Raw genomic sequence first — 25,388 nt, forward strand, 5'->3', positions numbered from 1 at the left:
CAATGACTGAATTAGTAGAAGCATGAATGTAGCAGGAATTCGATCATGGTTGCGTTAAGTATATGCTGTCATGCTATGACCTGAAAACTGTTAAACTGTCAAATGACGCAAGCGTGAAAGGCATCAGTTATCCCCATATCAGCCTGCTTTAGGAGGGCATTTATAACACCACAATAGGGCCGACAGAAAGGAGACCATGGCCTGTGTCAATGGAAAACTGATAAAAACCTGAACCATGATAACGAGTGTTGATTCTGTGTGGTCGAGTCGTCCATATGTTTGTCCACAGCTTGTGTGTGTGTGTGTCTTCTTTGTGCTCACTGCTACCAGCTGGACCAGGTCAATTATACACTCCGTTTCAGTCAAAGTTTGGATACATCTAGTGACACCAGCTCAAAGTGGTTTACTTCATTTTTGGGAGCTTTTTTTTGGACTATATTTTTTGAGATACACAACAACATAACTGTGAGTCCTATATTGTCTTTGTGCAGCTTTACACACTCTGGAGGCATGTAGTGCTCTGGGATGTTTGTTCAAAAGCACTAAAGAATATATATATATATATATATATTTTAGTGGAGTCAATACATTAAAATGCTTAATCGTGTTAATCACAACAGTATTTATAACAGTTAAAATGCTAGCTAGCACATCCTTTTTGGGCATGTTTTTTTTTTAACACGGCTTAAAGCACAAATACAGAAGCTTTAATAGAGAAAATGCTTCATCAGCTTTTTAAGAGATAAATGAATGATCAGTCATTGGGCTGGATTTAGAAAGCTAAGAGAGGAGCAACTGTGTGTGTGTGTGAGAGAGAGTGTGTGAGAGTTAGTTATGAGATTTAATCCATATTACAGAATAAATAAAGTGTAATCCACCCTCTGAGCTCAACAGTAGCGACGCTGTGTTTACATCACTAAATAAAACCACTAATATGACACTAGGCTCTGTAAAAAGAGGGACCTACAGGAGAAAGTTAAGGCCAAACTTGGTAAGATGATTAATCTGTGTTAACACTGACAATATTTTATTTTCCTTTTCTTATTTCTTTTTTGTTTTAGAATTAATTTTTTTTGTCTTGGATACAAATTCACAAAACACAGTGTAAGCCATGCAACAGCTGCAGCTCAGCAAACTCAGATATCGAACCTACAACCCTGTAACCAATAACCCAGCGCTCTACACTCTACTTGAACTACTCTAAAATAGACTGAATGACTCTGATATACTCTATAAACTACTTCTAAGCCTTATAAAGAGCTCTGCTTTTAATAGAAGGAGGGCGAGTAGCCTTGTAGATGTAAGAGATGGGCTACCAACCAGAACATTGCTTTATTCAAGACCCAATACACTGACCAATTTCCCTTCCCTTTCCCATGTGTAGCACGCTTCACTTAGATGAGCATCTAAAAGTAGACTGATTGAGCTCATACTGCCCAAACACTCTACTACACCATAGGAAGAACCACACAGCTAACACTACATACTACCTCATATTACAGGATCAAACCAGATTCATTCTGTTCCTCCCACTCAGCATCTTCTGCTGATATCAGCAGACAGTGGTCAGTTTGTCTCGTCCACTTTGCATTTTTGGACAGATTTTATGGTCTCTCTTTAAAAAACAAACAATATTGTGACTCAATCCCGTGAGAGAGAGAGAAGGAGTCTACACAGGAATGCAGATGAAATATCAGGGATGTAAAAGACAGAACATGGACAGTACAGAGGATTGCCAGTGTCCACAGGTCAAGATATTAAACTAATTAGTCAAGATCTAATTTAAGCCAAGGCAACAAATTAGCAAAAAAAGTGGAACCTGCTAACAGCTGGGCCTGGTCAATTACACACTAAGTTCAAGCCAAAGTGGTTGCCAGTTGGTGGAGCGCAGTGGGTAACAACACATGGCAGGCCAAGGTCTGGTTCCCCAGCCAGGGCAGGCACACCAATACAACACCAATAAGAGGCCATGGGCAAGATTTCTCCCACCACATTCTCCTACCAATGCAAGTTGCTCTGAATAATAGCGTCAGCCAAATACCATAAATGTAAATGCAAAGAACAGCACAACACACCCATCCTCAAACATAGGACACCAACACACACCCAGCCACATTTCAGTGAGAGGATATCTAGTCCGTTGCACTGTTCTAGTTCTAAAATAGCCAGAGAGCTGGATTTATAGAATGACCAGACAGCTGGACAGTTGTAGTTCTAGAATGGCCAGACAGTCGGACTGTACTGGCTCTAGAACAGCCAGAGCGCTGGACACTTCTAGTTCTATAACAGCCAGAGAGCTGGACTGTACTAGTTCTAGAACAGGCAGAGACCTGGACTGTTCTAGTTCTAGAACGGGCAGAGAGCTGGACTGTACTAGTTCTAGAACGGGCAGAGACCTGGACTGTTCTAGTTCTAGAACGGGCAGAGAGCTGGACTGTTCTAGTTCTAGAAAGGCCAAACAGCTGGACTGTTCCAGTTCTAGAAAGGCCAGACAGCTGGACTGTTCCAGTTCTAGAAAAGCCAGATATTTGAACTGTTCTAGTTCTAGAACGGCCAGACAGCTGGACTGTTCCAGTTCTAGAAAAGCCAGATATTTTAACTGTTCTAGTTCTAGAACGGCCAGACAGCTGGACTGTTCCAGTTCTAGAAAAGCCAGATATCTGAACTGTTCTAGTTCTAGAACGGCCAGACAGCCGGACTGTACTCTTTCTAGAATGGCCAAAGAGCTGTACTATTCTAGTTCTAGACTGACCAGATCCCAGTACTGTTCTAGTTCTATAATGACCAGATCCCAGTTCTGTTCTAGTTCTAGAATGACCAGACAGCTGGACCATTCTAGATCCAGGATGACAACACAGTTAAGCTCTTGTTCAAGAAAACCAGGCAGTTGGATTGTGATGGCCAGAAAGACAAACACACACACCAAAGCAGTGCATCTTAGCATTCACTTTACAGACCCCTCTATTCTACACAACCACACACACACACACACACACACACACACACACACACACACACACACACACACAGTCTCTTTACAGTGTGTATCCTAAGCAGCCCTGCATGATGTCACCCAGCTGGCCTGTGACCTCCTCGGGCCGCTTCTGCAGCTGCTGTGTGAGCAGGAGGACACCTGTGATCTCACTGGAGCGCCTGCGCACACAGGGCACGGAGTTACACACAAACACTCACACAGAACAACAACAGCATCCGATTTCAGAACCCGCTGGGCGTCTGCACTACTTCTGTCTGCTCAGTGAGACTCAGCAGTGGGGAGGAGAGGGAATAATAGGCTCTATTGTGTTCTGCTATTGATGGAAAACAAGAGGGTATATATACAGAGAGAGAGAAAGACATAGGTAGACAGACATACATATAGATGGTAAACTTGGTATAATTCCCTATTACTTCAAAACATCTAATCAAACAATCTGCTTTACAAACATGCTTCCATACCATATAGCAGGTCATTATTTACACTGTAAATCTTTCCTGATATACCATCAATATGCAGTAGTTTGGGCAGGTCTGATAAAATTACATGAATTGTTGAATTTCTAAATGACAACAAGGTCACATCTTCTACAGAGACAACCCTGCACATTTCAATACACCATTACTTAATTTAACCTGCATTTTTATATGTTTAAAATATTCACAATGTTAAATTCAGTATAAAAATATATAATAAAAAAATACATTCCTGTAAAGAAATGTGTTTAGGTACACTCCGAAAATCAACGCCGCATGACATCTGAAAAGGGGTGTGCACATTTTTGCATGAGACTAAATAAAGATCCCACATTGGCCACTTTCACTGTCACTTCATCTCTACCTTGCTGGTGTGCTCAGCAACTATTACTATGACCATGCAGCTTTCATCAGCTAGAACCTCAACCATAGTCTAAGATTTGAGTTTACACCACAGCATCACTTTCTAACCACACACACACACACACACACACACACACACACTCTTTGAAACCCTCTCAATCTCATAATACCTCACTAATTACACTGTAGTTACCCCCTTATTATAGTTCTATATTTAGGCCTGGAGGTGGCTCCCAGCTCCTGGGCTGCTTGGTTGTTGCTTAACTTAACCCTCCCACTTTAAAGCTGTGAAGCTGTAGGATCCAGACCAGAAGAACAGAGTCTGACACACTGCAGGTCCTGTGTTGAGAGACGCTGAATGGAAAATGCTCTTTTAAGAAGCTTCACTTCAGTTAATTAAAATCATATTCGATCATGTTACATGGATAGCTTTGGATGTCTTTGGGGCATTTTCACACCTGCAGTTGGTTTGCTGTGGTCTGAATCAGTTAATGAGTTTGAAAACGTGAAGCGTTTTCCCCTTGGTTTGGTTTCCAAGCTCATGAAAATGCATCACAACAAACCATGTGAGCACAATCTTTCCGCATATTGGTCTGACCTGTCTTGGACAGGAGAAAGATGGTGAATACAGGAAGACAGTCCTGTGGTCCGGTCTTATGCATATTTGCTGTTCAGCTCAAACTTGCAGCCTACAACTGATAGTTGGGTCAGATTGTGGTCAGATCAGATTCTCACATTCTCTGGGGGGTGGTTTTGGTTTTTGGTAAATCAGTAGTTGGTTAGCTTGTTAGGAACATGTTATGTGCTGTTATAGGCTGTTGAGTGACCCTGAACATGGCTTTGGCACTGATACTGAAGCAATATTAAAAACCATCATTGAGAGTCTGCAGGGGATTACCAAGGATTCGTCTGGAAGTGAGAATTATATTATATTATATATAAATATGCAATCATTGGGTAGCTAACTTTGTATTTGCTGGTTTTGCAAACACTGGAGTCTATTTTCAGTTCCCTAGTTCTGTTGATGGAGCGTGCTGATCTGGAACTCATCTCAGGTTCTTCAGTTCCCTCAAAGGCCAAAGGCCTCAAATCTCATCAGAACACTACAACCCGCATCCTGTAGTTGCTAACGAAGTTGTGAGATTAAGAATGAGAGAATATTAGTCAAAGTTTACTACCACTGAACGTTAATTATGCTCAGAATATGTTTTATGTTCCAGCTGAGCTCAACTACAACTACAAAAACCTATACCCATACAATAACTGGAAAAAAGTCGAGGAACAGACCTAAGTGAATCTGCCAGTTATTTACACTGTGTCCAATAGAAAGAAGGCTTTTTCATTTGTCCTGTAAAGCTGCTGTTTAGAAGATATGAGGTTTTGTTTGATAGCCATGACATTTTTGCGGGTGTCAGCCGAGGTGTGTGTTCACAATGTGTGTAATATGCATTTTACAATTGAATGGCTTTCTATGGGAGTGTGTGTGTGTGGGGGTGGGGTGGGGGGGCTTTAATATCATTTTTTTAAATAATGATTATAATAATGATTAAAATAATGAAATAATAATTAAAATAATTATTAATTATTTTAATTATTTAAAAAAAAAAATTTTATCACAACAATTTAGCAACTTAGATAAATCTGTCTGGGTAAGCTGAATTCCCCCATTAATCTCACATTAAGCCTTTAGGTTGCTACAAACTACAAGCTACGTATTTTGACTTTTACTGCACAAGACTTGAGGATTTCTGGACACTCTACTCAAACTCTAAAACTTTTATTAGCATTTCCAAACTGGAACAAACAAGTAAACAAATAATGTATAATAACTCCTTTAGCAAACTCAGCTTAAACGCGGTCTAACCGTCTAACGGAACTCGGAACTCTTAAACGCACTTTCAGCACCGCTTTCTTACCAACACACACACACACACACACACACACACACACACACACACACACACACACACACATTGCAAGAACCCCGCACGGTGGCGCTAATGGCACCGGTCGCTGTCAGCTATCGTTCCACCAGAGAAAGCAGTAATTCCCGGGATTAAATGGCTCTCACCTGGCCGCTGGAGCTCCATGTTGTTGTGCGGAGGCTGGAGGCTGAGGTAAGGCGGCGCTGCTGCTCGTGTAGCCGGTCAGGACGACGCCCTGTACGGCCTGCTGGCGGCTCATACTGCGGGCAGCATTACTGGAGCTTTCCGAGCGAACACAAATATACACACTCTCTCTCACTCACTCACACACTCATACATCACGGACTCTCTGTGATAGCGACTTTCCACTGAACTGTTCATTTGAACCGGTTCCTTTCAATGAGTCTGTCGAACCGATACAACTGAATCCCACGTCTTTTTGTGGCACTTAGCGAAAAGTTCATTCATTCGTGCTACATGTTTAAGACTTCTAAATAAACGATTTAACTATGTTAAATAAACGAGTCAACTATGTTCCAGTTTAACTACTAACTATATGGTGACATGCAAAGCTTAAATTAAGTGAAGTAAGTAATAGAAACAAAGTTAGACTTTATTTATTATGTATAATTTATTTGTACGTTATACAGACAAGAATTAAGTGGGGACTGACTGACTTATGAACCAGTGAATCACTGATTCATTGGAGCATTACGTCCAAGCAAACGGACAGTTCGACTGAATCGGTTCGGTGACACTGAATCAAACGTCCCATCACTGGCCGCTCACACACCCTGTGCTATTTGCGCATGCGTTACTCCACCCCACTGGCTTCTCCACCAATAAACGACTCCCTCTGTTCCCTCTATTGAATAAAAACACACAGCACCACCGTGCGGATCCCTGCTGTGTTCAGAGGGGGTGTGTGTGGTTGGTAAGTGTTGCTAAGTTAAGTTGGAACTTAATAGGTTTTATCACTTTTATATATTAACAGATTTTTTGCTGTACTGTATACCTATAATAAGATATAGAAAATGCATAGCACTTGGGGAACTGAGAGGAACACCTGCAGCAGTGACCCACTCACCTCGTGCTTCCACTTACTGGCCACCTTCTTACAAACACCTCCCTTGTGCCTGCCCTCACTGCCCACTTTATGAGAAACCCTACCCTCTGCTTCCCCTCACTGGCTATTTTTTATTAAAAACATCTACCTCTGCTTTCACTCACTGCTCATTATAGGGGTTGTTAAAAACCCCTACCTTATGCTTCTACTTATTGGCCAATTTATTTGAAACACCTACCCTGTGCTTCCACTCACTGGCCACTTTATTAGAAACACCTACCTTGTGCTTCCACTCACTGGCCACTTTATTAGAAACACCTACCTTGTGCTTCCACTCACTGGCCACTTTATTAGAAACACCTACCTTGTGCTTTCACTCACTGGCCACTTTATTAGAAACACCTACCTTGTGCTTCTACTCTCTGACCACTTTATTAGAAACACCTACCTTGTGCTTCTACTCTCTGACCACTTTATTAGAAACACCTACCTTGTGCTTTCACTCACTGGCCACTTTATTAGAAACACCTACCTTGTGCTTCTACTCTCTGACCACTTTATTAGAAACACCTACCTTGTGCTTTCACTCACTGGCCACTTTATTAGAAACACCTACCTTGTGCTTTCACTCACTGGCCACTTTATTAGAAACACCTACCTTGTGCTTCCACTCTCTGGCCACTTTATTAGAAACACCTACCTTGTGCTTCCACTCACTGGCCACTTTATTAGAAACACCTACCTTGTGCTTTCACTCACTGGCCACTTTATTTGAAACACATAACTTGTGCTTCCGTTTATTGGCCACTTTATCAGAAACACTAATGCCTGCCTTGTCACAAAGTCAGTGTGTTTTTTCGTTTTAAGGACTTGACATGGACATGATTGCCAAGCCACACATACTCAGCCGTAGCACCTGAGACTATAATTAGTGTGAGGCTGCTGTTCCATTAAGACACAAAATTCCTACCAAACGGATCATTACAAGGTGCAGTGTGTGTGTGTGTGTGTGTGTGTGTGTGTGTGTGTGACACTGAGTTTACTGTATACACACAATGTAAAAAATTCCACCCTTATTAATTCATTATTCCACCTAAAACAGCCGTAAAGTACAACTTGATGCACCTTTCTCTCAAATAAATAAATAAATATCTGTATTATATGAATAAATAATAATCTCAATACTGAAGTGTCAGAAATGTAGGAAAGAACTTCACTCTCACTCACTCGGTGTGTGGTTAGTGCAATGTGAGCAACAGGAGCCATTATAGATGACTAATGTGCAACGCTGCCCCCTGGTGTTTACAGCAGCCACACTTTACCCTATACAGTTTATCGTGGGATCTGCCTCAATCAGGACAAAGCTCTAAAAGCAAAGGCCAACTCTGAGAACAGCACTGTACGTAAAAACATCTGCAGTGTCTATTTGTATCCAAATATAAATATTTTAAGGCTTTTGAGTGTTTATTCACTAGTTCATTCAACACTGCAGATCTTTTAAGAGATCAGCTGTACCTACACAGTTTACCCCTTACTGTATGTTCACACTATGATTCTATTCTACTATGCACGTTGCTAATGTCGCACCAGTTTGGCCTCCTGTGGGTGTGTTTGAGGCTGTTTGTGTTGTTGTGTGTGGGCATGTTAACTGTTCCAGTATAAGACAACACTAAAAAATATGGACCTTATATGTATTGTCATTTTATTTAAAATATGATTTTATTTTAGGCATTTTATAAGTTTCACCTAGGAGCTTCGGACCCCTGATTCTGTGGTTGATCCAAGGAAGTTGCCTTGATGCAGTAAATCAGTACATTACAATGTAGTGTAGTGATTAATGTCTCTGTAACTGAATCACGAAGGCAACCATGCATCCTCATATTGCCAAGGTACACTATATGTCCAAATGTATGTGGACACCCCTTCTAATGAATGCAAACAGCTACTTTATGTTGCACCTATGGCTGAAACAGCTGTGCAAATTCACATCCACACATAAAGCTTGTCTAGTCCCTGTAGAGATGCATTGCCAATAGAATATGACTCTCTGGAGCAGATAAATATGAACCTATTGGCACTATATCTAATGCCAGGTGTGGGCTAGAGGGGTATAAAGCCCCCCAGTATTGAGCTGTGGACCAGTGGAACTGTGTTCTCTGGAATGATGGATGGTGCTCTATCCAGTACTTTTGGAATGAGTTGTGGAGTTGTGGATGAGGTGGGATGGAGGTGATCATCCAACATTCTGACCTCACTAACGCTCTTGTCACTGAATGCAATCAAATCCTCACAGCAATGCTCCAAAATCTAATAGAAAGTCTTCCCTGGACAGTAGAGACAGTTACCCCAACAAAAGCAGGATGAGCTATTTTCAGTACCTTGATTTCGAAGGAGGTGTCCCATTACTTCTACTTATTATCCTTTAGCAGTGTTAGCATTAGCTTTTTTAACAGAAAATGCTGCACTTTGATTCAGAGCATGACTTGGTGCCTTTCTGCCTTAGACTGCTTTCTGAGTATGCAGCACTTTTAAGACACAGCCTTAGTTTGCTAACCGCCGTTACAAATCACCACCTATTATAGGAAATGACTGGTCACTCTGTTGCCTGCTAATGCAAGGGCAGGGTTAGCTGGTCAGCCAAGGCACATTCTGCACTACAGTCTTGAGGCTAATGCATCTAACTGACAAGTAACAGAAGCTTATACCCCACCCTTATACCCCTTAACGTCATTCAGTATGTATCAAAATAAACAATAGCATGACAAAGTCCATGTTAATAGATAACACCGCACCGCAGTGAGTTATACAGTGTAAGAAACCACAGAAGCAGGTCCATTAGAGATTACTGAACAACTCCAGACACTTTGAGGTGAGCGTGTAGTGGAATTAGCAAGACGCTACCTCCACCACTGCATGTTAATTACATTAGCCTTTCAAAAGAAATGGTAAAGGTGCACGTATTTGTCACTGTACAGTGTACAGCGAAATGTGTCCTCCGCATTTAACCCATCTGGTAGTGAACACACACTCACACACACACACGTGTTAGGGGCAGTGAGTACACACACACACACCCAGAGCGGTGGGCAGCCAACTCCAGCGCCCGGGGAGCAGAGAGGGTAAAGGGCCTTGCTCAAGGGCCCAACAGTGGCAGCTTGCCGAGCCCGGGAATCGAACCCACAACCCTGTTATCGACAGCCCGGAGCTCTAACCGCTGAGCCACCACTGCCCCCTAAATGGGCATTTCTGTTCTTGCTTTTTTGATATTTGATAACCACACCCCCACAGAACAAACATAAGACTGAACTGAAATTTTTAGCTTTAATAGTTCAGCTTGAAAAGTCTATCCAAAAGTCTTGCCAAAAAACGGTGTCTATGTAGACGAGATTGGTGACAGTCTACGGCCAGTGTTTGTTAGCAGCATCAGCCTAGCATCTCTTGATGTAAACTAAAGAAGCACACGTCAGATACCAAAAACGTTTGGACGGATCGACTGCATCTGGGCTAACTGATCAATAATGTTCATTTGATTTTTCACCAAACTGTTCCTTTAAGGCTGCAAGTTAACATAGGCCAGAAAGAATTTGCCACAATGCATCTTATTATTACTGTACTATTGTTGTATTAAATATTTACCCAGATCACAAATCCTTAGTGGATGGTATATGGACACAGAGAAATGTCTCAATGCAATGTCCTTCCTTTAAAAAAATGGAGAGTTGAAAAAAGTGGGGGTCATTATTCGTGTTTTTATCTCTGTGTCGACGCTTTCACTTTCAGTGGTCTGGGTTAAGACGAACAGTTAAGCAACAAGTCAGAAAACTCACTTTTTCATTGTAAAATGTTCATGTCTATTAATATTATACTAGTTATTTCTCACTGTGGTACAGCAGCACCTCTGTCTCTCCCCTACACCCTAAAATCTTTCATTTGTATAGAACCTTTATATGGAGGTTCTTTACACTACCATCAGTCTGTGATTTTCTGCTAAGCCAGTATATAAACTTTCTATGAAGTTTCTATACTTTTCCTTTTTGTTGCTATAAGTTGGGAGGTGTGGCGCAACAGATAACACCACTACCTGCCAGTGAGCGACTACACCATATGGGAGACTGGGGTTTGATTCCCGGTCTGGGTGGCTATGTTGTGCTACACCAATAAGAGTCCTTGGGCAAGACTCCTAACACTACACTGACCCTCCTCTGTAATACAAGTAACCTTGTAAGTTGCTCTGGATAAGAGCGTCAGCTAAATGCCATAAATGTAAATGGGAGGTGGCTTCTGTGGTATTCCAGGTGGCTGCTAGTGTTCATCAGCAACGAATATTGGGCTGCCTGTGGATTTTTGATTTCACGCAAAAAGGGCTCCATGACCACAAAACGTTTAAGAACCCCTGCTTTAGGAAACCAAAAGTGCTTCTATTGTGGCATTGCTCCAATTTTTCTTAATTTTTAAGAGGTAAAGCTGACCAGTGTAAGAGGTTAAAAGGTCACACACATTTCTTCTAAAGGCAAGCTGCATGCTTGCTTTAGGCTCCAACACACACACTCCTGTGATCACAGGCTCTCTTAGGACCATGCATTAAAAACGCAGAAAGCCAAAGATCAAGGCTCATGTCTTAGGTTTTCATGCATGTGAGTTAATTCCACAAAAGTGTCTGAAGTTTTGCTTCTTTAGGTTTACACTGGAGCGATGAGGCTAATGTAGCTAATAAGTTATTATTAGCATCATTACCATCATGCCTTAAAAATCATACATTCACCTGAAGTTGAGTGAAGGTGTTCAGTAATCTCTTATAGATTGCTTATGTGGTTTTTGACACGGTACGACTCACTGTTATCTATAAAAATCTATCACATTTTGTCCATGTTTTAGTTCATGTTTACGGATAACAAGGTGTCATACAGTGTCTGAAACTACATAGGCATTCTTTACACAACCCACATTAAATACATTTTACTACAGTTCTTATACTGTCCTGTCATTACACCAAATTGTTATGGCCGTCCAATACACTAGCCAATGCCCTTCCTGAGGCACTGTTTTACAACGTTTTTTACCACAAGTTGTTCATGAATAGGTTTCTGGCCCATTTCTTCAGATTTGCCACTACATTACCATCATCATTGGTGGTTTCAGATGCTTAATATCATGGCTGTATTTGTCTTGTGGTCCCACTCAATCCCTGGTTTCCATCACCACCACGGTCAAGAAATCTGAAGTGGACCATTTCACAGCAAACCTCCTCTGAATGATTTACACGTCAATAAATGAATTATGCAGAAACTTTGTATTAAGATTGTATTATATGTAGTCTATGTACTGTCCATATGTACTCAAACACAGGCTGTGTGTTAATTGCTCCGAGGCCTTGGGGTTGTTTTGTTTCATGCTATGCTATACTATACGATGTTGAATGGTACATTTATTCCAGACCCAGATCTATTGCATCAAACTGCTCCTTTAAAATATTACCAAGTACTAATCCTAAATATCACAAAGTATCTATCCTAATCACGCAAAAATAACATTTGTCTAACATTTAGTGGTAAACTCACCCCTGGCCAGTTGTAAAGTAGCAGCGGTGTACATTGTTGACCATCGTGGCAGGGTTCTGCATCCATACAAATGTCCTGAACATGGTTTTAATGGCAGCTGTCCCACAGGTTCTCACAGCAAAGCTCTATTGACGATGTTGTCTTTATTTATTCTAGCAAGGTGAGACGCTAATCTATTTCTGAAGACATGTCTGAGGCTAAATAACGTCCCAAAAAGCACCCCATCAGGACGATGCTGATGAAAGTGCGTGAGTCAAGGCAAACTGCTAGCTGTCCTCAGCTGCTAGTGGGGTGTAACACACACCAGCCACAGGAAGAATAGCCTGAAATCTTATCTGCTTTTAGGCAAGGTGTTGTTGCCTGGCGGCCTCCGCAGAGCTGAGACAACACACCCAGCCCAAGAGCTTACCGAGTCTGATCTGAGGGTTAGCTTGTTACTTAGTTAGCTAGTGAGTTTTAAGTTCTGAAGGCTTGTTTTGTGAAAACCTTTTTCACTTGTCACAGTTGAGTAATGAGAGCTTGATTCATGGGTTCGATACTGACTAGCGAAAGCCTTTCAAGGCAAAACACAACAGCTACTTCATGAGTGTATAAAGAATATAGAAGCAAGGCAAAAAAAAACTAATGCTAGCCGACCAAGTAAAGCACTGCTCAGAGAAAGGCGGACCGGAGAAGGCACCACTGTAGGTATCTACTTGAGGGCCGGGGTTAGTGCTGTGAACTGTGCAGGCTACAAGGAGAGCTTATGAAGCCGGGTTCTAGGCTAAAAGCTAACTCTGCCATATCCTACTACAATCCACTACAATTCCAGTTAACTAACTGCACACCGTAATGACTGGACACTGAGAGGACCCAGAGAGGACATCTACACAATCCGTTACGATTCTGGAATAACTACAAAATAATTCTTGTTACTGGTCTAAAAACAATCCTAACCTAGGCTAGACTAGACCAGCCAATACAAGCAGTGCTTTTGATTTTTTACCCATGAGTCCACCATTCTGAGAGAAAATAACAGGGTTGTTAACAGGCTTGCAGAACTGTGTCTGTGCATCTTTCACCCCAACCAAAGTCACGCTTACTATTTATACAGCTTATAGTACTGATTAACAGGATTCTACTAAACGGCCTATAGCTTTAGAACTGTGTTTCTTCGTGTCCAACACCAGATCTGCCCTGATTGACCAAAAAACATTAAATCTGCTCCTGACCGGCTAAACCGAGTCACATCCAGAAATGTGAATGCACTGCATGTACCCATAACTGATTATGCAAACCAGCTTATACACAAACAACATAGTGTTTTTTTCCCCAAACACACACACACACACGCACACACACATACACAATACAAGCACCACAGGTTGTCTTACCTGAGCTGCAGGTAGCAAACAAGTTTGGTAACCATGGTGACCAGTCTGGCTCATGAACGTGTTCAGGGACCCTCTCTCTCTCTCACCTTTTCTCTCGCGCTCTTACTCACCCCATCAGGACACGCCCCCTTTTGCCGGCCATGCCCTCTTCCTCCCATAGCCTCACTCTTAATCTCATTATATGATTAATAAAACAACAAGGCCTTTCACGCAAGCCGCAGCGAGAGCCGGCGCCACAGCTTTGGACAAGTTCGGGCTGATTTTTAATTGGACGTAATCGAAAGAATTAGCTATTTTTAGAAAACAAATTGTGGTGACCACACAGCTGTCCAGAGTGCACTCGTTTAGGCAGTTCATGCTGTGGTCAATGATTTTGCACGCAATGGGGGTGTATCAGTGTATAGTGGATTTTAAACCCAATGTTCTGTCTGTTTGTCCTCAGACAACACATGTCCGGTGTGTGATTTTCGTTTCTTTAGTTTAGCATTGGAGCTACAAGGCTGATGTAAGCTAATTAAAAGGAATGGATGTTTACACCCCACCAGTTTAGCACTGTGCTAAGTATATGCCTAGATCATCACACACTCACCTCAAAACAACTATCTTACGTGGTTTCTGACACTATATGACACCCTTTATCTGTAAACATGGACTACAGTATGCTAGCGTAGCTGAATAGTAATAGCAGCCTATTAAAAGTAAGACCATGTTTATGGTCAGCAGTGTGTCATGCAGTGCTAGAAACCACATAAGCAAGTCTATTAGAGACGATGATGAACTTGCATACTTGCATGCATACTGGGAGGTGTGAGGAGTTAGGCATGCAATTAGAGCCTTGCTAATTGGTGTACATACATTAATGTACGTATTAGCTGCTTTGGCCTCATAGCTCCAGCACATAAACATTTACATTTACGGCATTTAGCAGGCGCTCCTAGTTGTTCAACTAGGATTTAAAAGGTACCTCTAAGCCTAACAAGAAAAGCTGAACAAGAAATAAATTGTTAAGGGGGGAACCCTCTGGCAATTTGATTTATTTTCATCATTATTTTTATCCAAAGTATTGCTTTAAAGCAAACAATATTATGGTGTACATTGTCAAGATGCAGTCTGAGTCCTTTAACCCACAATATCTGCAGAAGGCTTTAAGTGAGGTAGGCATTGCTGAGTGAAAACAGCATGTTGTTTATAGACAAATATGTCATTGTATATTCTGTTATGCATGCTTTGTACATCTGGTTAAAGGGGGTTAACTCATTTTCAGTTCGATTTCATTTCCAGAGTGCTTTTTACAACAGCCTCATAGTCGCAAAGCAGCTTTAGAGCTGCATGCTGGGTAAAAAGGTCAGACACACTTTCTCAATACACGGGTGAGTCAAACCAAAACAATTGAGAAGGAGGTAATGCCAATTGATCTTAATCCGGCCGGATTAAAGGACAGCAGATGTTCGGGATTAGGCCAAACTGTTCTCCTCACACACACACCGTCTCCATCAGTGTGTTTTTTTTCTTCTCTTTAACTGACGGTCAGGACAGTAAATAGATGGAGATCATCTCTAGAGCAACATGGTTTCATATTTACATCAGGATTTTCTTTTTTTCCCTACAATGCAAGAGCTTTTAACCTATATTTGACACTCATACTTTGCCATGACAGTATATCACTGCCATCCAATGAGAAACTGTGTAAATAATTCTGGATAAATATAAATGCTCTATATTATCAAATCAGATCAAATCAAATGTATGTGTATAGCGCTTTTTACAACTGTTGTTGTCACAGAGTAGCTTTACACAATCAGTAATTAGTAAATAACAGAAAAAGACATGAAAAATTATTGACCCTCAGTGGCAAGGGAAAACTCCCTCAGAGCTGGAGGAAGAAACCTTGGGAGGAACCAAGACCCGACCCATCCTCCTCTGGTCAGAACTATCCATATTATTTGGAATAAACTCTTATTTTAAATAGACTTTACCATGTTTTTCACTGGACAGCAACGATATACTGTTATCATGGCTGATGTTAAACAACAGCTTAGAGGTGGAATGACCTCATAGGTGTATCAGTGTTTAAAATAATGTTTACTTTAGGGTATAACTGTAATTGTGCTCTAAAAGCCACATTTTTCTGGCTAATCATTGTAGCTAACGAGCTTTGCTGGTGTTTATTATTTATAATGCTATATGACAAAGACAGTTCCAGACAGCGAGGTGTTGTTGATGCATCATAGATTTTTGATCAGAACCAGTCTTTTTGGTTGATGTTGGATCAGCGGTAAAGTACAAAGCTGGTTGCTGGTTCCCAATATTGGCAGCAATGACATTGAACATGCATTGAGGACAGAGGACGTACAAGATCACTCTGGCAATTCCAACTGACCCAAAAAGACATTAGAAGCTAACTGCTGCTTCTGATGTGAAGAGAAAACATTTAAAAATAAAAAATTGACATTTCTGAGTGATCTATGGTAAAAACATGTCGGTTCTAACAGAATATTGATGATTTACCTTTACGTTACTGTGGCAAAATGCCGGGTTGCGACTGAGGATTTCAGCTAGCTAACTGGCAAGCAATGTCTTCAGCCGTTAATGGAAGTGCATTACTTTTATTGCTCACATAAAGTCAGGCTAGCGCAGCGTATACACTTATTTATCTTTTTGGTCAGTAGCATGAGGAGCTAGCTAATGTTAGTGTGGATAGTACGAGTTTATTTATCCTCAGGAAAATGTAACTAGCATAAGTAACATTGTCATAATGATATCTGACTTTAATGTTGTAAAACAGAGTTTTTAGAGAAGCTTTTTAATACCGGAATTACTTAAAGCAGCAGCCCTTAAGATGTTTTCATTTCCATTAATTTTAAAGGGAAAAAATATTGTAATAAATGGTATGTGTATTGCGCGACCATCTCTGCAAAAGCCTAATATATTCATTCCAAAAACAGAGTGGTCTGGTAGGTTTTTGTGGAAGTTTTCTTGGTCGTGTCAGGCTTACGTATTTACGTCACATGCACAGCCTCTAAAAGAGGATCCAGCATGGTTTGATGATTATGTGAGCGAGCAACCACGGCGCTGCTAATGGTGCTGGTACAAACAGAACATCTACTGCAAACATAAAGATATCAGAACGGCAAACTCAGTCTACATCAGCTCATTCATCCACTGTGAAACCAGAGAAACTGACTAAATGTTAACTTGTAATGTTTAGATTAATTTGCTCGAATAGGAGTCTCTGCTATGCACCGGATTGCCTAGGTGGAACAGGTTGCCAGTGCTGCACCTACTGATTTGGACCATAAACGGAGGGCATACACATAAATAAGCATTAACATAAGGGAAAGTGAGAAACACCCTCATGCAGGGTAAAATACAACATTCATATTTTTTGTAGCACATGATTGTAATTTTGATCATATTACACCCCTTAGCACTGGTAGTTCTAAGATTCAAAAAGTTGGCGTGCAGTCTCACGCCAACAAATTAAAGTGAAAAGGATTGGTTCCATGGATCGGCCCAATTATCCGATACTCGATCCAGCTAATTTTATTAATATCAGGACCGATATCTGATTCTGATCGCCGCATCCCTAAATTAAACTTAACACAAACATAACTTTAAATTTAAAATGAACACTAAAAAAGTTCTGTTCTGCCAGATAGATTTACAGGAGAAGAAACTAATTGTGTTTAATATAAAGAAATACTATCCCAAGTAATGTAGGACATGAGTTTTTTCTCGGTATGGTGTCTGTGTGTTTATGGTGCTAATAGAGAGAGCAGGTAATAAACAGCAGTTAGCTTCCCAAAATGGAACAAAAACAAATTTCTGAAGCCATAAAGGTGCTCAGCTAATTCATCCTCCAAGTGCCTGCAAAAGAAAATCAAATCCACCACCACTACACTGCACAGTGTGTGTTCTGTACAGGTGCTTTTGCTATAAATTATAAGTATTAAAAGTATACTTTTATGATATTTCTGTGCTTTTTGCTGCAGTTTTTAAGAAAGTTTCAGTCAAAGCAGTCAGGATAAATGTGAAGCTGGGCCCTAAGTACTTTAGTAACAGTGTGTAAAGATGGAATAGAGACTAGCAGCTCCAGACACCAAGTAGGTTGAACTCTTTAAAATACCATGCCCTCCCCTTATTGGTAGTGTCTCGGCCCCTAAAATTGGTAGACTTATCCACACCCTGGCCCCAGGTCCAAAATCTCCAATATATTGATAAATAATCAAAAAGGCAAAGCTCTCATATTTGCTTGCAGGAACAGTTTTATTACAATCATTAAAATGTTGTGTAATGGATAAGTACCAAAAACAATGCTACACTGTGTACAAAAAGAGAAAAAGAGAAACATATAAAACAAAAATAGTATTTGTAACTGTACAGTATTTTCACCCTGCTAAAACTGTCTCAGAAGTTTTGGAGATCTGCCGGATGGACAAAATTGTTCCTGAAAAGTCGATACGCCAGCAGTTGCCCCCCAAAGATCATCATGGCTAAGCCTGAACCTGGAAACAAGCAGGAGTTAGGGTGAATTCCAGCTGATGCACTGTCTCCTGGGTTACACTGTAAAAACAACAGCATTCAACCTTCCAACAGTGCAATGATCCCAGAAATACAGTCATGTGAAATAGATAAGACACCCCATAGAAACTACTGTCTTTTTTTAATATAATAATTAAGTAAACCTGAAGAAATAGCTTCTAGAAATCATTTGCAAAACATAATAATGACCTTATGCCCCAACAGCTGGTATTTCCCTTCCTTGGCTAAAATAACTTACTATAATTTACTATAATGATCTACTATACTCTAAAATCAACTGGGACAAGGTTTCCCCCACTCCTCCATGCAGAGTCCTTTCAGCTGTGTGTCTAGGTCTCTGGAAAACGTTTTTTCTTGCTCTGATGGTGTTTTTTGACAGCAAGGGTTTCCTCCTTGCACACCTCCAATGAAAATCAAACGTGTGCTCTCTTTCTGAAGGTAGATGCAGTACTTTGACTTTAGTTGTTGCAGGAGCTGCCTGTGGATCCCATGATGACATTTTAGGATTGTTTGGAGACTTCTTTACACATTTTGTTGTCTGCTTTTCGACTGAACTTGCTGGGACGGTCTGATCTGGTCATGTTAGCAGTTGTTGTACTTGTAAATAATTTTGCGGACAGTGGAACGACTGATTTCTAATTGTTCTAAGATGGATTTAAATCCCTTCCCAGACCCATATACATCTACAACCCTCATTCTGAAGCCCCGTAGAGAGCTCTTTGGATCTTACCATGGTAATAAATTCACTTTAGTGGCTTTCAGTTGAAGTCTGCTTTCAGTGGAAGTCAAAATAAAAAGATTTAATTCCACGTCATTTCTATTGGTCTATTAATTCCGGAATTTTACACAATGTAAAGAACAACATATACAAGTTTTTTGCAAGACAGCGACAACATATACTGTATATACACACGTTTTGGAGATCTGCCGCATGGACATGGAAATGATTCCTAAAAAGTTGATACACCAGCAGTTGCCCATTATCAGCCTGTTAGCATTTAGCACTTATTATATTCAGAGTGAAATGCTTTGCTTACCCAGAGCAAGCCACCAGTGTTCTGTTGAAGGAAAGTCAGCCATGACTGAAACACAGCAGAAAAAGAACAATATGTTCAGAGGAAAATACAGTACATATGATATGTACTTACCGTCCTCCACGAACAACACACACACACACAGCAAACCATCAGCCATTCATGATGGCAAAATATGCTGATTAATTTTATTAGTAATTGTTTAGGTCATATAGGTCATATACAGTACACCTGTAACTGTAGATGTATCTACATAATAAACCATGCTGATCTATTTAAGCCCACGGATATTACAACATACTGAGCTCTAGAAAGAGCAAAGCTGTGTTTGTAAACCAGGTTCCTTGGTAAGATAACACTTTTAGGCCGATTATGTAACCAGACACTAGTAACCTGAATCAAACCCCCATCCACTGACAAAATTGGTTATAAGCATAAAAACATACAAACTACTTAAAAATGTGCAAGGCTGCCAGATGCACTCCAATATCTGAGCATTCCACTCAAATCACGTTATGTAATATATTCTGTATAAGCGAATTATTCATTAACTTGTATTAATTATTCATGACCTACTATGAATGATTTGGTATCCAAAGTAAATGATTTGGCATCCACTATGAATTAGTCCGTATCTACTGTGAATTATTCAGTATCTACCATTAATTAGTGTATGTGCAGCCTCGCATACAGTGCCTTAGAGTTTAAATGGTTAAAACATCCCACACCTGCCGACCACTCTGTCTCGTCCTGTGTGTGTGTCTGAGTGTGTGTGAAGTTTTAGGTGTGTACTTGCGACAGTGAGGCCGACGTGCAGTAGAGTGACGGTGATGGCATAATCCCACACCCATTCCTCCACAATCCAGGCGAATATGAGCCCACCCAGAAAATATGTCACCTCTGTGGAGATCACACCCACTGCAGGAGAAGTGTAAAGCAGCACACACACACGTTCAACTGAGAACATTTTAATAATACTCCACAGATCAAATGTTTGTTGAACCTGGACATCTGGACACACTGTCATTTAAGCTGTCATTGCTTAAATTCATTAAATGTAACATTTTAACCAGATCACAGACCTCTGAAGTCATGCACATGTCTGTATTAGGAATTTCAGCACTGAACTGGATTTCTGAATTCTGCACTTTTTTATAAAACTGACTATAATTCTCCATGAGGCATTCATACCACATACCTATGCACATGTTTTGTCCTGTGTACACCTCCCCCCCTTCCATGAATGTCTCTGGATCCTTTGCATTTAAGCTTGTTAATGAGTGGACATAGAATACATCTATGCTACATGCACTAAACTACTATAACACTGTTATATAACACCCCTTTTCTTTACTAGTTTGTTTGGGGTATTTTGGTGAGGTAAGTCTTAGGATGTCATTTCAGTACGAAGAAAATAATCTGTATTTTGCCTCGTTAGAAACTGCAGATTAAAAGGATGGCAATTTAAAATCAGAACCCTGTTCATTTCTGCCATTTAGAACTGCAGCTTAGAACCAGCGTTCTTAAAATGGGCATTAGGCCCACTACAGAATGGTGGATGACTCCAGTGGTCTACATAATACAAATAGGCTACATTATATTCTTTCCAGAAGCTTGATGTTGGCTTACCTAAATACTTTGGGCTGTGCCATGATGGTTGTGTGGTGTAGTCAAACGGAGCTAATAAACTGTCGACCTCTTCTACCCTGATGGAAGAAACACATTACCAAAACGAACTCCAGCATATGAGCAAATTGTACACTTAGCTGGTTTACAGACCAAGACACACACATTCGACCCAGCACTCAAATTGCTAACATTACTAACTAAGAAAAAACTAATTAGGACCATTGTGGTCCCAATGGTCCCAATTGGGAACATTGTGGAGCCTAATCCTACACTCCTGTTCTGATCTTACTTCCCTCAGTTTCCGGACATTGGAGCTGTCAACAATATATAGCTGGATCTGCATGTGTGTGCATGGCAGATTATTTAAAGCTAGCAAGTCTCACCCCACCTAAACTCCAGCTAATTTGAGTAATAATGAATAGTGTGGGAGACTATGTAATAACTGCCCAAGGGTGTTTGGGGAGTCAAATCAGGAAAGGGATGTGAGACGGAGTGTCAGGCCGGCTAGCATGATCTCATTAGCATAGAGCTCACCGGGCCTCTTTCATTCATCACTAGCAACATTAGTGTTTTGGGCAGTCTTTGTAATGAGTGATTTCAGCTGCTGTGTTCTCTGGAGTAATGGAGCTCTATCTGTGTGGCAGAACTAACAGTCCAACATCAGTACCTGACCTCATAGATGCTCTCCAGAGGCTGAATGCAGCAAAGCGGGACAAGCCCCCTGTTTATACCATTCAATTCAGACGATGTGCTGAAGAAGACTTATGGTTTTTCTTTTCACATACTGAGACATTTTTAGCAGGCGAATGTGTTTTCCACAGTTGGGGCAGGTTGCCCTTGCTGTAATGCGTCATGTTTTACCACAAAACAGGAAGTCATAGTCAGTTTTAATCCACCACAGAAGAGGCACAGGCACACACATACAGAGATAGAGCAAGAGAGTGAGAGAGAGAGAGATGATCTACATCAGGATAGTGTGGAACGTCTTACTTCAGGATGCCGATGCACAAACTGACCACAATGTAGTACAGAGAGTAGAAGCACACCATGCACATCAGCAGGTTCTGAAGAACAACCTGACAAGTAAAAACACACATTACTATGAATTCACCACACATACACACCCACACAGCTAGGGATGCACCAATCCGATACTAGGATCGGATATTGGTCCCGATTCTAACAAAATTAGCTGGATCGGGTATCGAATAATTATTCTGATCCAAGGGACCCATCCAATTCAGGGGACCCGATTCTCGCACCGCCGGTATTCTAGGCTTCATAACTCCGGATCAGAGTAACTTACAGATGTGAAACACATATTACAGCAAACAGCAAGTGTGGTGCCCTCGACCTGCCATCATCTCTCAGCGAGTAATCCAGCTCATCTTCCATATTAGGAGAATCACTGCCTGCTCCTCTGTAGTCTCACAGACTTCAAATTTTAGAATAAAAGTCCTGAGCCCACGCAACACTGTACCGAGGTTATATTATATTTATATTTTAGTGACAAATAAACAGAAATCAGGTTCATTTACATTTGTGTTCATTTGTTATAGTTTGTTTTGCAAAGTCAGTAAAGCCATTTTTAAGTCAATCCTGATGCCTTAAGTCTCTCCCACATGGTGAGATATATGATTTATTAATTCAATACCAGTACTGGATCAGTATCGGCCGATATGCACAGTTCACGTATCGGTATCTGTATTGGAACAAAAAAAAATGGATCGGTGCACCTCTAGTTCTAGTGCCCAATTTTGCTTTAGCAGGATTACGACACAGTACGTTAGAGCACAACACACATTTCTACTGCACACTCTACATTACATTTTAATTCATTCAACCCCTTTCAGCCTATTTTTATTCATTTTATTCCTTTTAGACCAATATCACACTTCCACGTTCATCATTGCGGAAATGTATCGCCCCTTCCTAATCACACCAGTAATTTGACCAAACACGCTTACCAGAATTTCCACTCCATCAAGTTTACAAATGTGCTTCAGTTGATAAACTCTGCTCATCAAGTGGCATTAAAGGAGAGTTAAACTGATGCAGGGCAGTGGGACAGAGTTGCTCATGTTTGTGATTACAATGCAAAACTCAAAGATCGTCAGTTTATGCAACCTTTGTTCAAATTGTTATCAGAACCCTTGAACTACTTCACTACTGTATGTAAGTAGTAACATGCTGTATCTAATAGGAGCTGTATTTGTCTCCTGCTTCCACTTTTACTTCACTACGTATTTTGGATGAGTTTAATACTTACATATTTATGTGCTGCATCGTTACGCTACAATTCTAAAAATGGTACCAATCATTTCAAACCCACATTATCACCAGGCCAGAGAGGTAGACACCGCTGTCACCGGGTTTGATGAGCAGAACAAGCAATCGAGCAGTGAGCGCACATGCTGCTGGTTTTCCTCTCACTCCGCTGCTGCAGTGAGAACACTAACGCTGGAGCTTTGTAAGTTTATTCGGAGATGGAAGAATCACCAGAAGAAGCACTTCTGCATCTTCCCCACCTTTAAATACTCGCATGTGACCTAATGGCCTGAGATCTTTTAGCTGTAGTTTAGTTTACAGAGAGTGAAGCTCAGGGTTTGAAGCTGCTCTCCTCACTGGTTTTTACACATGAAACTCCTGTATGTGGCAGGCTGAGTCAGTTCTGTTCAGCCTTTCTTTCTTTTGGGCGAGTTTGTTTAGAGAGTTAACTGAAGACTACATGTACATGAATTCTGTCCTGTATATTACTGTCCTTGTACCACAGCCAAATTAATTGTGACAGTCCTTATATCTAAGCATTTGAAATAATATAAACAATGATATTCACACTTTTTACTGCTTTCAGTAATAACTACATAACACAATACTTCACCGAACAATCAAGCGTTTCATGGCAAATAGCCAACAGGGTCGCAAGAAACGTGTTGAAAAACAAAAGGCGCAAAATAACATAATAATAAGGAAAATCAAGCGTGAAGCTGCCAAGATGCCATTTGCCACCAGTTTTGCCATATTTCAGAGCTGCAACATTACTGGAGTATCAAAAAGCAAGAAACATAAGCATAAAACCTTTGAACAAGAAACATAAGATAAAACGTCAAGACTGGGCCAAGAAATATCTTAAGACTGATTTTTCTAAGGTTTTATGGACTGATGAAATGCGAGTGACTCTTGATGGGCCAGATGGATGGGCCCGAGGCTGGATCAGTAAAGGGCAGAGAGCTCCACTCCGACTCAGACGCCAGTAAGGTGGAGGTGGGGTACTGGTATGGGCTGGTATCATCAAAGATGAACTTGTGGGACCTTTTCGGGTTGAGGATGGAGTGAAGCTCAACTCCCAGACCTACTGCCAGTTTCTGGAAGACACCTTCTTCAAGCAGTGGTACAGAAAGAAGTCGGTATCGTTCAAGAAAACCATGATTTTCATGCAGGACAATGCTCCATCACATGCATCCAAATACTCCACAGCGTGGCTGGCCAGTAAGGGTCTAAAAGAAGAAAAAATGATGACATGGCCCCCTTGTTCACCTGATCTGAACCCCGTAGAGAACCTGTGGTCCCTCATTAAATGTGAGATCTACTGGGAGGGAAAACAGTACACCTCTCTGAACAGTGTCTGGGAGGCTGTGGTGTCTGCTGCATGCAATGTTGATTGTAAACAGATCAAGCAACTGACAGAATCTATGGACAGAAGGCTTTTGAGTGTCATCATAAAGAAAGGTGGCTATATTGGTCACTGATTTGTTTTTGGTTTTGTTTTTGAATGTCAGAAATGTTTATTTCTCTTGTTATATTGGTGGTTTACCTGGTGAAAATAAACAAGTGAGATGGGTATATATTTGTTATTTATATTATTTTATATATTATTAAGTTGCCAAATCTAAATAAAAAACACTCCAACTTCCAAAAATATTAAGCTTTGATATTGATGAGTCTTTTGGGTTGATTGAGAACATAGTTGTTGTTCAATAATAAAAAGAATCCTCTCAAATACAACCTGACTAATAATTCTGCACACACTGTACATAGAAGTGAACAGACAGAAACTAGCAACAGCGTTATCTTTCTGCTAGTTTCTAGTCACTGTTAGCCACATTAGCATGTTTGCCCAGTTTATTCGGTAATCAGAAAATGAATGAATGGTGGCTAATCTGTGACTGATCTGCGGTACTGCAGCCTGACACTGTGGCCCAGTTATTTGCTGAGCTCATTTCAACTCTAAGCGCTCTGGTCTCAGCTAGCTTTCGCAGCCATTGCTACAGATGGACCGAAACAGAGATAAATAGCTTTACCCAGGTGTCGTTGAGCTTGCTGTTGATTGGCAGTTGGCCATGTCGTTTGATCAGAGTGGTCCCACAGCACCGGCAACAGTAGTCCAACAACATGAATGGCTGATGATTACTTTGTTTTTGTTTCAG

The 25,388-nt window shown here is 40.8% G+C and overlaps 3 protein-coding genes across 4 annotated transcripts in view; 1 reads left to right on the top strand and 2 right to left on the bottom strand.

The window, feature by feature from the left end:
• The window catches only part of arhgap18 (Rho GTPase activating protein 18), a 40,029-nt gene extending 33,923 nt beyond the window's left edge, over nt 1-6,106 (bottom strand). Inside the window, exon 1 of the mRNA XM_072677169.1 lies at nt 5,906-6,106. Coding sequence (XP_072533270.1) covers nt 5,906-6,018 — 113 coding nt within the window. The 5' untranslated portion in view covers nt 6,019-6,106. The remainder of the gene's footprint in view (nt 1-5,905) is intronic.
• l3mbtl3 (L3MBTL histone methyl-lysine binding protein 3) overlaps nt 5,880-25,388 on the top strand; it is an 83,212-nt gene continuing 63,703 nt past the window's right edge. For both annotated transcript variants that reach the window (XM_072677125.1, XM_072677132.1), the window contains exon 1: nt 5,880-5,951. In XM_072677125.1, the coding sequence (XP_072533226.1) occupies nt 5,923-5,951 (29 nt within the window). In that variant the 5' untranslated portion in view covers nt 5,880-5,922. The remainder of the gene's footprint in view (nt 5,952-25,388) is intronic.
• Nucleotides 18,164-25,355, bottom strand: tmem244 (transmembrane protein 244). Its single transcript, XM_072695108.1, has 6 exons — nt 25,263-25,355; nt 21,952-22,037; nt 20,962-21,038; nt 20,125-20,250; nt 19,336-19,380; nt 18,164-18,261 (listed from the first exon to the last, which is right to left on the bottom strand). The coding sequence occupies exons 1-6, from the start codon at nt 25,353-25,355 to the stop codon at nt 18,164-18,166; spliced, it is 525 nt and encodes a 174-aa protein (XP_072551209.1).

Source organism: Salminus brasiliensis, chromosome 1 (genome assembly GCF_030463535.1).
Source record: "Salminus brasiliensis chromosome 1, fSalBra1.hap2, whole genome shotgun sequence".
In the NCBI taxonomy this organism is placed as follows: Eukaryota; Metazoa; Chordata; class Actinopteri; order Characiformes; family Bryconidae; genus Salminus; species Salminus brasiliensis.